The sequence below is a fragment of the Sebastes fasciatus genome, chromosome 22 (genome assembly GCF_043250625.1).
Source record: "Sebastes fasciatus isolate fSebFas1 chromosome 22, fSebFas1.pri, whole genome shotgun sequence".
Taxonomy (NCBI): Eukaryota; Metazoa; Chordata; class Actinopteri; order Perciformes; family Sebastidae; genus Sebastes; species Sebastes fasciatus.
This window is the reverse complement of record NC_133816.1, coordinates 23,812,755-23,824,869: the sequence shown is the minus strand read 5'-3', so window position 1 is coordinate 23,824,869 and position 12,115 is coordinate 23,812,755. Positions and strand designations below refer to the sequence as shown.

The following is a 12,115-nucleotide window of genomic DNA, read 5'->3' as shown; positions in this document are numbered from 1 at the left end:
AGATGGCATGCTCTTTGTTCTTCGGAACACATGTGCTCATAATTACTACGGTCACTAGAGATCGCTGTTGTGTTCTTTTATACCTTCTTTTGGCGATCTACCATGTGAATCGATGATTGACCCACATCTATGTTGCTTATAGCAACTGATAACTCCTCTTTAATAGCCTTCTAAAACAGATGTGACCACCGTGTTGCAAAATGTTGCCTGTTTTGAATGTATTGTTCTATAATATTATTTTTTTGTATTCGTTGCCGTTTTTAAAATGTTTGTAAAGAAATAAATGAATAAACCTTTATCATGATGTTCAGACCATATATCTACTTAAAGACACTTTACACCTCTAAGTGTATTATAAATACTGTTCACTAATGATTATAATAACTCTACAAATGACTTCTTAGAGACTTTATTTCTTCATACAATGAAAAAAAAACAGTAAAGTACAGTAAATGTATTGAATAAAACACCACACCAAAGGACCAGTGAGGGTCTTGTATGCACTGAGAGGGACATGACTCATCTTGTTTAACCATAACCGATCTCCAATTCTATTTTGTTTACGCTAATATTGACTCCTCAAAAAACATGATGAGTTTCTCTACTAACAGAAATGTTTTGTTGCTGCTATGGAGACTTGTAAAGGGCCCATCAGCCTCGTATGTCTGATAGTTTGTGTGTGGTTTACGTCTAAGTGTGAATTATCACCAGCTAAAAACAAAACATAGAGCAAGATATAAAGCATGCACGCCTTTTCAAAATAGGTCATACGTTCATCTGTGGCTTTCAACCTTTTCTGCTTGTGACGAAGTCTGATGACCACCGCAAGTGGTAACAGAACTGTGAAACCTATTCTAGCTATTTAATCTAACGAAGGCTGCCACATTTGTTTGTGTTGCTCAAAGTTTTACTGAAAAGTCCAAATAAAACTGTTAAATAACAAGTACACAGGCCATTGACTGATAGAAAGACCAAAGTCATTCATTATTCTCAGTCAGTTACTCTTTTGTTTTGTTCAGGTTGACAGCTACACTCACATATGAGTGCTTATTTCTGTGTAACTCTGACTTTCCCACAGTGAAGTAGTCCCACCAGCAGCAGCAGTAGAGCCACCATTAAAATGGTGAAAACGGTCCTTAGGATGAGGTAAATATGACAAGAGTGATCCGAGGAGGAACGAGTCTCGAGTCTGTGATCTGCTGCAAAGACACAGAAAAAACAGGTGTTTCAATGCATTATGTGTTGCTTTTAACATAGAATGAATTGTTTGATAAAGCTTTTTATAACAAAGACGACACATAAATAGAAACCTCAGTCCATCTGCACCAAACATACTACAGTGTTAAATAGTGTTATAATGTGGTGAAAATATCCCGTCAATTACTCTGACTTAAGATAAAGAAATCACACTTTTTAAAAGTTTTTTTTTTTTGCTCTAAAACATTGAAACGTTGAAAAGTAAGCAAATTAAATGAGTGAATGTTCAAGCTATATTTACACGCAGTATACCCAGCTGGAATATCAAGCAGTAAGGTTAAACTGAAAAAAAATAACAATGAGGCTCAAACCATCATCTATCATCTGCACCCAATATTTTCATGCTAAAAAACAAATATTTGTATTACATGGTTTACTACAGAAGCCCTGAAAGGCAAATGAGAACATTCTTTTGATCTAACTTATTTCTCTCCTGTGTTTATGACTTAAGAACAGGTGGAACTTTTTTTTTTGCCTTTCTAAGTTACTTTTTCCTCTCTGAAAACAAGTGACGTTTTTTTTTTTTGCCTTTCAGGACTTACATAGTTTTCCCTATGAGGCACAAAAGTAACTTAGAAAAATCTGCCTAATTTTTATTTATTTTTTTACCCGTTTCACAGACAAAAAAAAAATGTTCTTAAGTGATGAACACAGGAAAGAAAATAATAAAGATTAGACTAAATCAGAATTTTTTTTTTTTTCGCTTGCCTTTCAGGGCTTCCCTAGTTTATTCACAGTCATGAAAGTAATTGTTAAAACAATAATGATAAGGGATTTACTATAGCTGTTTTTCACAAGTACTTCACAATTGACTATAACATGCTGCTGCAGAAATGCACTACGATGATACTCTAGTAATCTTCACGGTCCAACTCTATTTGTCACTTATTAAGGTATTAACTGAGCTTGTTTTAGCACAAATCTGGTGTACAAGGATCAATTTGATGGCCCTCTTTGGTTCTGATTTATACAGTATGAATTATCAGCCAATATTTTTTTTTTGCAGATGATACCAGTATATTTTTTTGTCACAGCTATTTTGAAAAATGAATACAATCATGTAAGTAATGAACATATTAATATGACTATTTTTTCTTAAATAGCAAAAATAATAGGGATTATTGGGGAAATAACATTCATGCCAAATCACAGAACAACATAATGTTTACTCCGTTATTTAATCCTGTTTAAGTTGCTGCAGTATAGCTTGGGTGTGTACACACTATACACACACAAAAAATACATTTTTATATTTAAAAAAATATTAAATATTAATATTTTTTACAGTTGTTTAGATTTGTTCAGATTTTACATTATTTCAAAAACACTTTGCAATTTGATTATTTTGGAAGACATCGCACTACCTTCTACAACTACAAAACCAGTCGTACTCTACAGTTTTGGATGCATTACAAGAAGTTTAGAATATCTCTGTAAGATTAGCCACGTGATAAGCCTCTTGGCTTAGTAATAATTTTGCTGTAACTTTTGAATTGTCTTTTGAACTTCATTTTTATTTTTACGTCTCACCTTTGATAGTTACCCAGCTCTCTGGTGACTCCACAAACTCAGAGATGCTGCACTTGTAAAGTCCTTCGTCAGACTTAGAAACGCCATGGATGGTCATCTCTCTTGTGGAGCTGGTGCCGATGGGGAGGTCATCTTTATAGAAATCAGCTTTGAGAGAAGAGGAGGTCATTTTGCTTCTACAGCGCAGAGTCACAGCGTCTCCCTCCATCACAGGCAGAGCAGGACTCTCCAGGATCACAGGACCAGCTGAACAACAAAGGTTTTGACAATTATTTTATGCCATGATTCATTAGTAACGATTTTTTTTTCTTTCATGTGGAAGAGAACAAGAATATAAGGTTCTAGCTTAGGGTATAAAAATAGAAGAGACACAAAAATACAACCATAAGGCATATATGGTATTTTTTTCTCTCAACTTCAAGATACTTAATTGACCCGCAGGGAAATTTGTATTGGGCTTCAAGCAACGCACGTACAAGAATAGAACATTTATCATACATATACTCATGTGTAAACATGCTTAAATTCACATGTTGAGTTAGACAGTACTGTGAAATAATAAAAGGTTATAAAGTAAATAAAAAAAATTATAAAAATAAAAATAATAATAAAACCAGGTATAATCAAACCAGATAATAAATAATCAAGTCACAAAATATATAAAATATATCAATATCCATACATAACCCTGACTTAATGATACAGCACTCTTTCAATGGCAGACTAAAAAACACTGAAATGACTGTTTGTATTATTTGATATGTTGTTATTTGTGAATGGAACAATGCTGAACATACCAGTAACAGTGATGTTGACGGCGTTGCTTCTGCCTCCTCCTTTAGCTTCACACCAGTATTCTCCACTGTCTGATGAAAAGCTATGTTGGATAAAGCAGGGTCCCCTTGATGTCTCCCAATGAGTAGCACATATCGTTTCAACTCCCATGATCCTCCTCATCACTCTCCACTCGGTGAAGTCACCATATCCCTCACATTCAATGGAGATAGAGTCATATTCAAAGAGCTGGAGTCTGTTTGGGACAATACGAAGAGAAGCTGCATCTGGAGAATGAGACACAGACAAAAGTATTATTTATTGTAATATCATTTTCCTCATATTTATAGAAATGACTTCTACTTACCAGCTTTCTCAGCACAGTAACAGTGTTGATCTTCTAGAACCAGAAGCACCAGGACATTTATTACTGGAGATAACAAAGGAAAAAAGTAGATACTTTAATTTGCATAAACATTATGATTTATATTTTCAATGTTAACAGATTTAGAGACAGACAGACTCCGTACTCACGTAGTCTGATGCAGAGAGCTGTGACCTCCATGTCGTCTCGCTGCTGACTGTCTGAACATCAGACTGAGTGACAGATAAATATAACGTAGGTGAGAACTTCCTCTTCCTGTGCAGCTTGTTTCTGGTTTGTGTGCAACACAGAGCAGCTCTGTGTTGAGCTGGAGGTCGGTAAGCTAACTAGTTTAGCTCATAAACTCTGTCTGAACAGGGCCTTAGCCTGGCTAACCTGCTGCTGCGATGTTGTGAAGGCTAGGAGGATAACAGGCTTGAACCAAGAAGCACAAGTCAAAGAGTTCATGTTTTAATGTAGTCAAAACCAGGCAGGGAGATAAAACAGGCAAACTTAACCAAAAGGGGGTCAGACATGCAGACAAAGTCAGGCATGCTGAACAAAAGGCTGGAAGGGTGTGAGCCACGGGACATGGGCCAGTGTATATACAGTATATACAGTATATATATATATATATCACGCCTGATATCCAGGTCGCTTTATGAATCCTCTTGTGTGGAAAGACGCTTCCACCTATGACTAGGTTGTTCAGAGAACAGGTGTCTGCAAATCTCTCTCCATTCTTACTCATCTCTCCCAAACCCTGCTTGCCCATTACTTCTTCGTAAACTGTGTTGTCTCTTCCGATCTTTGCATTGAAGTCCCCCATGAGAATACTGATGTCTTTTCCCTTTAGCTGTTCCAGGATGCTCTGCAGTCTGTTATAAAAGTCATCCTTATTTTCATCGTCGCTGCCGTTTGTTGGTGCGTAGCACTGTATCACATTCATCTTCTACAAGCACAACTACAAGCCAAGTATATACCTACTGTAGGCCTATAAGGCAACAATACTTAATTATACCTTTCTTAAGTATATCTCGATCCAAAGATTAAGTACACATTTAAGCCACGTATACTTACTTTTCTGTATACTTGTCTCTATAAGCTAAGTTATATCACTGATGAGTACATAAACCGTAAACTGAAAGTGTACTCCCTTATTTTAAGTTTAAAATAAGTATACTAATAGCACACTTGAATAAAATTCTATTTAAGGGCGCACACGCTGCTTTTTAATTCAACTCCCTTGTTCCACCAATAAAATGGTAATTTAAGTGCTGCAGTGTTAGTGTCAAAGTCCAGTTTCAATGGTTAATCTTTAAGAAGTTCACAGATAAGAAACGTACACGTAAATGGAACACAAACCTTGTGAGTCTCATTATAAAAGATTCAAGGGAGTGTCATTCACTGTGATATGATGGAACTACTACAACATCCTCGCACACACACACACACACACACACACACGCACACACACACACAGGCTTACAGTTAGTCAGAGTCAAAGTACATATTTTATTTGAGGACTGTTCCCGTGCAGCGGAAGCGATTCTTTGAGACACAGGTATGTAGCTTTTTAAACAAAAAAATAAATATTAATAGCTGATTTTAGTAATGTTTCTCATAACTTTTAATTAAAATTCATAATGACCTACTTTCAGAACAACAGCAAATCTACAATCAGTGAAGGTGTTTTTAAATTTTTATGGGACGTGTTGCAGTCAATGTCCTCTACAAAATGTACATAAAATGCAACAAAGACGAGTATTTAACTGCTAATAAGAACCATTTTTAATTACTTAGCCGGTTGTCACAAAGTATTTTGTTTCTGAGTAGTTATTTGTACAAACATCTTTTTCATTTTACAATCGTTTCAGTTTTCAGTATGGTTCACCTGTGGAATGGACGGGTCTCTAAATCTCATCTCAGTGCCATCAGTACTTTGGTTTTTCATCACACTGCTGCCTTCCTTCTCCTGACACACTGTTGTGGAGGTAAGTTACACACACAAAAAAAACCAAAAATCATAAATCAGAAAGATGGCAGTCCTCCAATCCTCTAACGGTGCGGAGGAAACACATTTCGGCTGCTTGTATCCAAGATATCATTCTTTCGGTCACTACTGTCACAAACTGGCTCAGGGAATGTGACAAAAAGGAAATCCACGCAAGGTTATATATAAAACCAAACGATTTATTAAACTGAGGTTGACATAAAATGAACAACGGAGTGTGTATATGAGTAATGTCATCAAATGAATGTAGTGCATGGATGTGTGGGCATAATGTGCTGTGGAGGTGTTGAAGGCGCAGAACCAAACAAAGGTGATGTCAGGTGGATTTGGCTGCATGAAGAGAGACACACAGTGAGCACATGGGGCAGCTTTTATAGCCTGGAAGGCCCAGGTGAGCTCAATCAAGCTGACGACCCCTCCCTCAAGGCAGCCTCCAAGACAAAGGGAGGGGCATCACACTACCCAAAGCTTATGACCACAGGTGAGAGTTGAAACGTAGATAGACGGGTAAATCGAGAGCTTCATCTTCAAGCTCAGTTCCCTCTCCACCACAGCCATCAAGAATATTTTGGAGCTATACCCCAAACCCAAATCTGAACACCTCCTTTTCAGTAGATAAATAGCACATTCAATTTATCTTGTGAAACTGGAAAAGGAAGCCACATGAAGGGAAATCGGCAGCAGTTAAAAATACATCTGTCTCTTCCTCAGGTCAGTCTCAGATGGTTGGCCCTTCTAAGACAATACTCGCGATGATTGATGATGACATCATGTTGCCATGTCACCTGGAGCCTGCCACCGATGTTGTTGCGAGGACACTGGAGTGGGCGAGACTCGACCTGAACCCCAGGTTCGTCCACGTGAGGCGTGATGGTGTGGAGCTTTTGGTTAATCAGAACCCATCATACATGGGAAGAACATCAGTGTCCACTGACAGACTGAAGCGCGGAGACATTTCTCTGAAACTCTCCAAAGTCAAAGTCTCTGATGAGGGAAAATACAGATGCCACATTCCAGCACTGGGTACATCTGCAGTTGATCTTGTTGTTGGTAAGTGGACATCATCTTCCTTTGACAACTTCTTATGCAGGGCACACACTACACGAGAATCAAACCGATTTTGGACCCGATTCCCCTGCTCCCGACAATTGTCATCAAAGCCCAGATTTTTTGATGGTTCTAAAGATTATCTTTCCAAATGTTCCTGTGGTGTGAGGTATGTTAAGACTGTTTTTTCATCCCCCGATCAGCTCTTAAGTCCGTCCTGTCCGCGTCGATTTCAAATCATAAATTGTAAACATGGGATATCCTGTTGTGTGTGGGGAACCCCGAGGACAGCCGATGACGCAGTCATGTGGGAAAGAACGATAGCCAATAGAGAATCACCGCTGTCATGGCGGCCGAGACTAATGCATGAGCCAATGCTAAACGTGAAGCATAAAGTAGTAGTAAGATGGAGCTCAGAAATGAAGGACCAACTTGTTGATTTGTGGCAACAACACAAGTGTTTATTTAACGTGTCTCCATGAATTCATCAATTGAAAAATCTTTTAGTGTGGGCCAGCCTTTAGATAATCTGGGTATCTGAATTTCAGTTTGGTAAATCAGCACTGTCATTTTGTAGTTACTGTGATAATGTTAAATACAGCTGTATGAATATTGTCCTTTCTTTTGTCATTAGGTGCGCTTTCATTTCCTGTTGTGATCATAGCAGAGATTGATAAACCCATCAGGAGAGTGGTTCTGCAGTGTGAGTCTAAAGGCTGGTATCCAAAGCCTGAGGTGTTGTGGCTGGACGGTGAGGGAAACCTCCTCTCTGCTGGACCTCCAGAGACAGTCAGAGGTCCTGATGACCTCTATACTGTCAGCAGCAGAGTGACTGTGGAGAAGAGACACAGCAACAGCTTCACCTGTAGAGTCCAACAGAAGAACACCAACCAGACCAGAGAGACAGAAATTCGCATTCTAGGTGAAAAAAAAAAAAAGCTACTGGAGAGGGAAAAGGGACAATAGCACAGAAAACACACACAGCCGTAACATATATAAATGCCATGTTGTTTTTATTTTGTTTGTCATTTCAGAGGATGTACTCACGGCCTCGTCTTGTTCTGCTGTTCGTATCATCGTGGTCTTGTCTGTTTGCTTCCTGTTTTCCTGCATTTCTGCAGCTTTCTTTGTTTATGGGAAACAAAGACAAAACAAACGCCGTAAGTTACAAAGTTGATTTACTTATTTCTAAATGCAAATAACCATCACACTTTATTGACTGTTGTAGTACAGGTCTTTCCAGAATTCCTAGAGATGATGTGATCACTACATTACCAACACACAGTATTTTTGTCTATTTTATTATAAACTTTGCACATTGCTCCATTCCTCGTGGTGTTTCCTACTGTTCAAATCACAGCTCCTCCTCCCAAAGTGAGTTTTAATAAAATAATGAATGAACAGGTTTCATGAATAGGACCTGCCTCTCTTTGTTTGTACACGTTATTAATTAAATACCAGGATTAACCTCAGAATTTAGTACTGTTTTAGTTTTAGCACCATTTCTCTGTTGTGCTTCTGTATCTTGTTGAAGTCACACTTCACTTTTTAAATTGCAATGCAGCATTGATACAGCATGTTTGAACTTTCCTTCCTCTGTTTGTATGCAGATAACAAGGTGCACCGTGACAATGTAACTAAGACGTTACAGGAGAAAGAGGAAGAACATAAAGACATGCTACATGTGATTTCAGTATTGAAGGAACACAAGAAAGAACTGGAGATCTCGAGAGGCAAACAGATATCACAGCTGGAGAAGGTGGTGGAAGAGAAGAGGGTGAATGACAAGAAACTTAAAAAAATAGACGGAAAATACAGTTGGGACAAAGATAGCAACAAGAGCACTCTATTAGTGGGCAATCTGGAACTGGACAAAAAAAAGACAGAATATCAGAGCTCTTTACCGATAATTGTGGAAAAACTACAGAAAACAGAGGATGTAATTTCAAGAATGACAGAAAGGAAGAACAAAGTAGAAAACCAGATTGAGCAAATTAAGAAACAACTTGAGACAAAGAGATGGAGAGAGAGTGAAGAGATTCAGTTGAAACAGCAGTCAGAGAAGTTAGAGATAGAGGAGACAAACACAAATATTGATTCATTAACATCAACAGAGGGTCATTCTTCACGTCCACTCGAATGACAGTGAGAACACTTACATTTCTCATTTAGATTCAGAGTGATATTAATTTGAGAACCATTTGAGAACTGTTCTTCCTATTTTATATTGACCCAACAAAGCATCTGAACAGTGTCAGCAGAAGCTTTTGCCAACTTGGATAGTTCGGTAAAGTGTGAAAGGTATTCACAGATTCAAACTCCTCGGATCAATAACTCATAAGAGAAACATCGTTAAAACACCAGCGAGGGCTCTTTCTAATCATAGTAAGGTAGACAACGAGCAGATAGATTATACAACGTATTGTAGATTTATTGTCTCCAGACACACTTTATAAACCCATACCAATATGTCCTCATTTCCTCTAGTCACAACTCTAATTTTAGATATCTGTAATTACATTTTGACTATCCCTAACTGGCAAAAGTAATTTGAATCGTACTAGTCAAAATGTAATTACGGATATCTAAAATTAGAGTTTTGCCTAGTCAAAATAGAATTAGGGATATCTTGAATTAGAGACAAAATGACGTTGCAGATATCTCTAATTAATATCTTGTCTAGCTATTAAATGTTAAAACGGATGGCCATAGACACATTCAGTTCAGGACAAAACAAGCCAACAGCTCACATGCAGTGGAGTCAAGATGAACTGTTAGACAGCAGACTGATTAAACTGGAGAGATGATGAACAACACAAGTAAAGCAACAGGAGACACTAATGTAATATTACACTATAACTTCGAAAAACATTTGCGGAGTCAGATTTTAATACTTTGTGATATAAAAGGTACTTTTTTTTTCTTCTTCAATCATTGTTTTTCATTGTGTTGTATTATTGTGATGATTGTTTTTTATTCCATGGTGAAAATGTATATAATACTATGGGAAATAGATTTGGCCCCAAAAAAAGAAGAATGAAATGATTCAAACTTCCCTTCAGTCGATGTCCCCACAGTGTTGCATGATGGGAGAATGTTGTTGAAACTTGGATGTTGAATCAGTTTTTCAGTCCAGACAAGCATCAGTGACCCTCGATCCTAATTGAACCACAATGGTTTAACTTGCTGAGTTGTTCTGTTTCCTTCAGATTACAGTAAACAACGCCATCTGGTGGTGGTGGTGAGATCAGCTCAAACTCTGCTAATCAAATCATTACAAATTATACATTACATTTTCAGTTTCTTTTTTCAGTCACATTTGCCCATGTTTTATCGTTGAGAAATATAGTTGTTTTTTTTATCATAACTGCATATGTTTCCTTTTTAAAATGTTTGTAAAGAAATGAATGAATAAACCTTTGTCATGATTGTGGATTGCATGATTGTTGCCTGTACTTGTTTTGTTCCCAAGATTTGATATTTTCTCTTCAAGAGTAGCCACATAATAAGCTTCTTGAGTTTTAGTAATTTTGCTGTGACTTTTTTTATGTGATATTGTGCCAACAACTGAACAATACATGTTTTGAAACCCTAATATGTCTCACCTTTGACAGCCAGCCAGCTTTGCGGTGACTCTCTAAACTGCTAGTACATGTTTTCGGAAATGCTATGTTTGAACAATACAAATGAGGCATTATCTAATGCTAATACTTTTGTAAATCTACAGATGCAAATTAGACAAATTCATAAAATAAACACCTAACTGTATATTTTGGATGTTTTCTTTCCACTAGTCTGAAAGAAGACGTGTTATGGAAGCGAAATAACCCAAAACCTTGAAATTGATGAGTGCATGAACAACTGTTTTTGCCTGAAGTGTGTCACCTTAACAGAAATCCAGCATTACAATTTGTGAGTTTGAAAGCATGGGCTTGTAACAGGCAATTAATGAAGGTCTATAATGAAAGATGTTATTGAGTTGCATCATGGGATATGTAGGATCCGGCATTTTCGAAGCGTGACACATGGTAGGGACTAAATATTAGGATATCTCGTCCTCTGTTGCAGTTAACTGTAACAGTTAACAGTTACACTTCTGTGATTGTAAGATGTTAACCGGTTTAGACAGTGAAGAGTATATAGTGTGATTTTTACATACCAAAAGATACAGGTCATAATGCAGGTCAGTAGCTTGTGTACTCTAATTATATTAATGGTTCAGTATGTTCATGTGAAGTTATTACAAGCTGCTTCAGATCAACTGGCTTAACGTCAGCAGCTGACCGCAGTGAGTGTATTTAAAAGCTGCAGCATCTCTGTTCTTATAAACAGCGTCTTCAGACGTGAGCAGATAGAACAATGTGGTTTAACTGTTACACCGCAGTAAACAGCTCACTCTTAAAATTAGACCCCTGACTGTGAGACGGCTTAGAACCACTTAATTTATAGAAATGCTTTGAGCAGCCACAGCTGTGCTCATGAATCTTAAATCATTTTATACACTGTTGATTATGAATCCACATATTTCTGGCAAGCATATTTAATTTTTTTATTGTGAGTATATATGCAACAGTCCAACTAATGTTATCACAATTATAACATTTGAAACAGAAGTCCTCATATAAAACACACATAATATATCAATATCAAAATATTACAGACTTCAGTCAGACGTCTCTGCTCTCAGTGACCTGGAAGACACACAGGATCGATAAAAAAAGGGGATCTATTACAAAAGTTGTCCATGCTAACAAGTTATTTAATTATTTTTTTTTTTGAACTTTTTTGGACTCATACAAAACAATTATTCTGGGCTTAATGTAGAGTTCTCTACATGTATCAATAATTAACATTATTATCATTATTATTTTATTTTTTAACTTAAACTACTCCTCCAGTTTCATACTGTACTGTTGGCAATATACGATATCAGTGCACATCAATGCATTGTGTTTAAACACTTGTGGCAATATTGTAATTGTTAGAATTGTGCATTTTCAAAAAACCTTGGTTCATGTAATTATCTGGTCGACTAGCAGCCATGAGAGGTGCTCTGAAAAGGGTATTAAATTGAGAGGAGGTGAGTTACTCTGATTCTTACCTATTGGATCGTATCATAGAATAAGTCT

The 12,115-nt window shown here is 37.1% G+C and overlaps 2 protein-coding genes across 2 annotated transcripts; one reads left to right on the top strand and one right to left on the bottom strand.

The window, feature by feature from the left end:
• Nucleotides 1-58: 58 nt before the first annotated feature.
• Nucleotides 59-3,868, bottom strand: LOC141760539 (Fc receptor-like A). Its single transcript, XM_074623414.1, has 3 exons — nucleotides 3,585-3,868; nucleotides 2,788-3,033; nucleotides 59-1,199 (listed from the first exon to the last, which is right to left on the bottom strand). Exons 1-3 carry the CDS (start codon nucleotides 3,742-3,744, stop codon nucleotides 1,048-1,050), a joined length of 558 nt encoding a protein of 185 aa, XP_074479515.1. The 5' UTR covers nucleotides 3,745-3,868; the 3' UTR covers nucleotides 59-1,047.
• Nucleotides 3,869-6,209: 2,341 nt separating this feature from the next.
• On the top strand, nucleotides 6,210-10,231 carry LOC141761340 (butyrophilin-like protein 10). The gene is made up of 5 exons (XM_074624675.1): nucleotides 6,210-6,420; nucleotides 6,651-6,989; nucleotides 7,621-7,908; nucleotides 8,597-8,763; nucleotides 10,196-10,231. Exons 1-5 carry the CDS (start codon nucleotides 6,210-6,212, stop codon nucleotides 10,229-10,231), a joined length of 1,041 nt encoding a protein of 346 aa, XP_074480776.1.
• The last annotated feature ends 1,884 nt before the right edge of the window (nucleotides 10,232-12,115 follow it).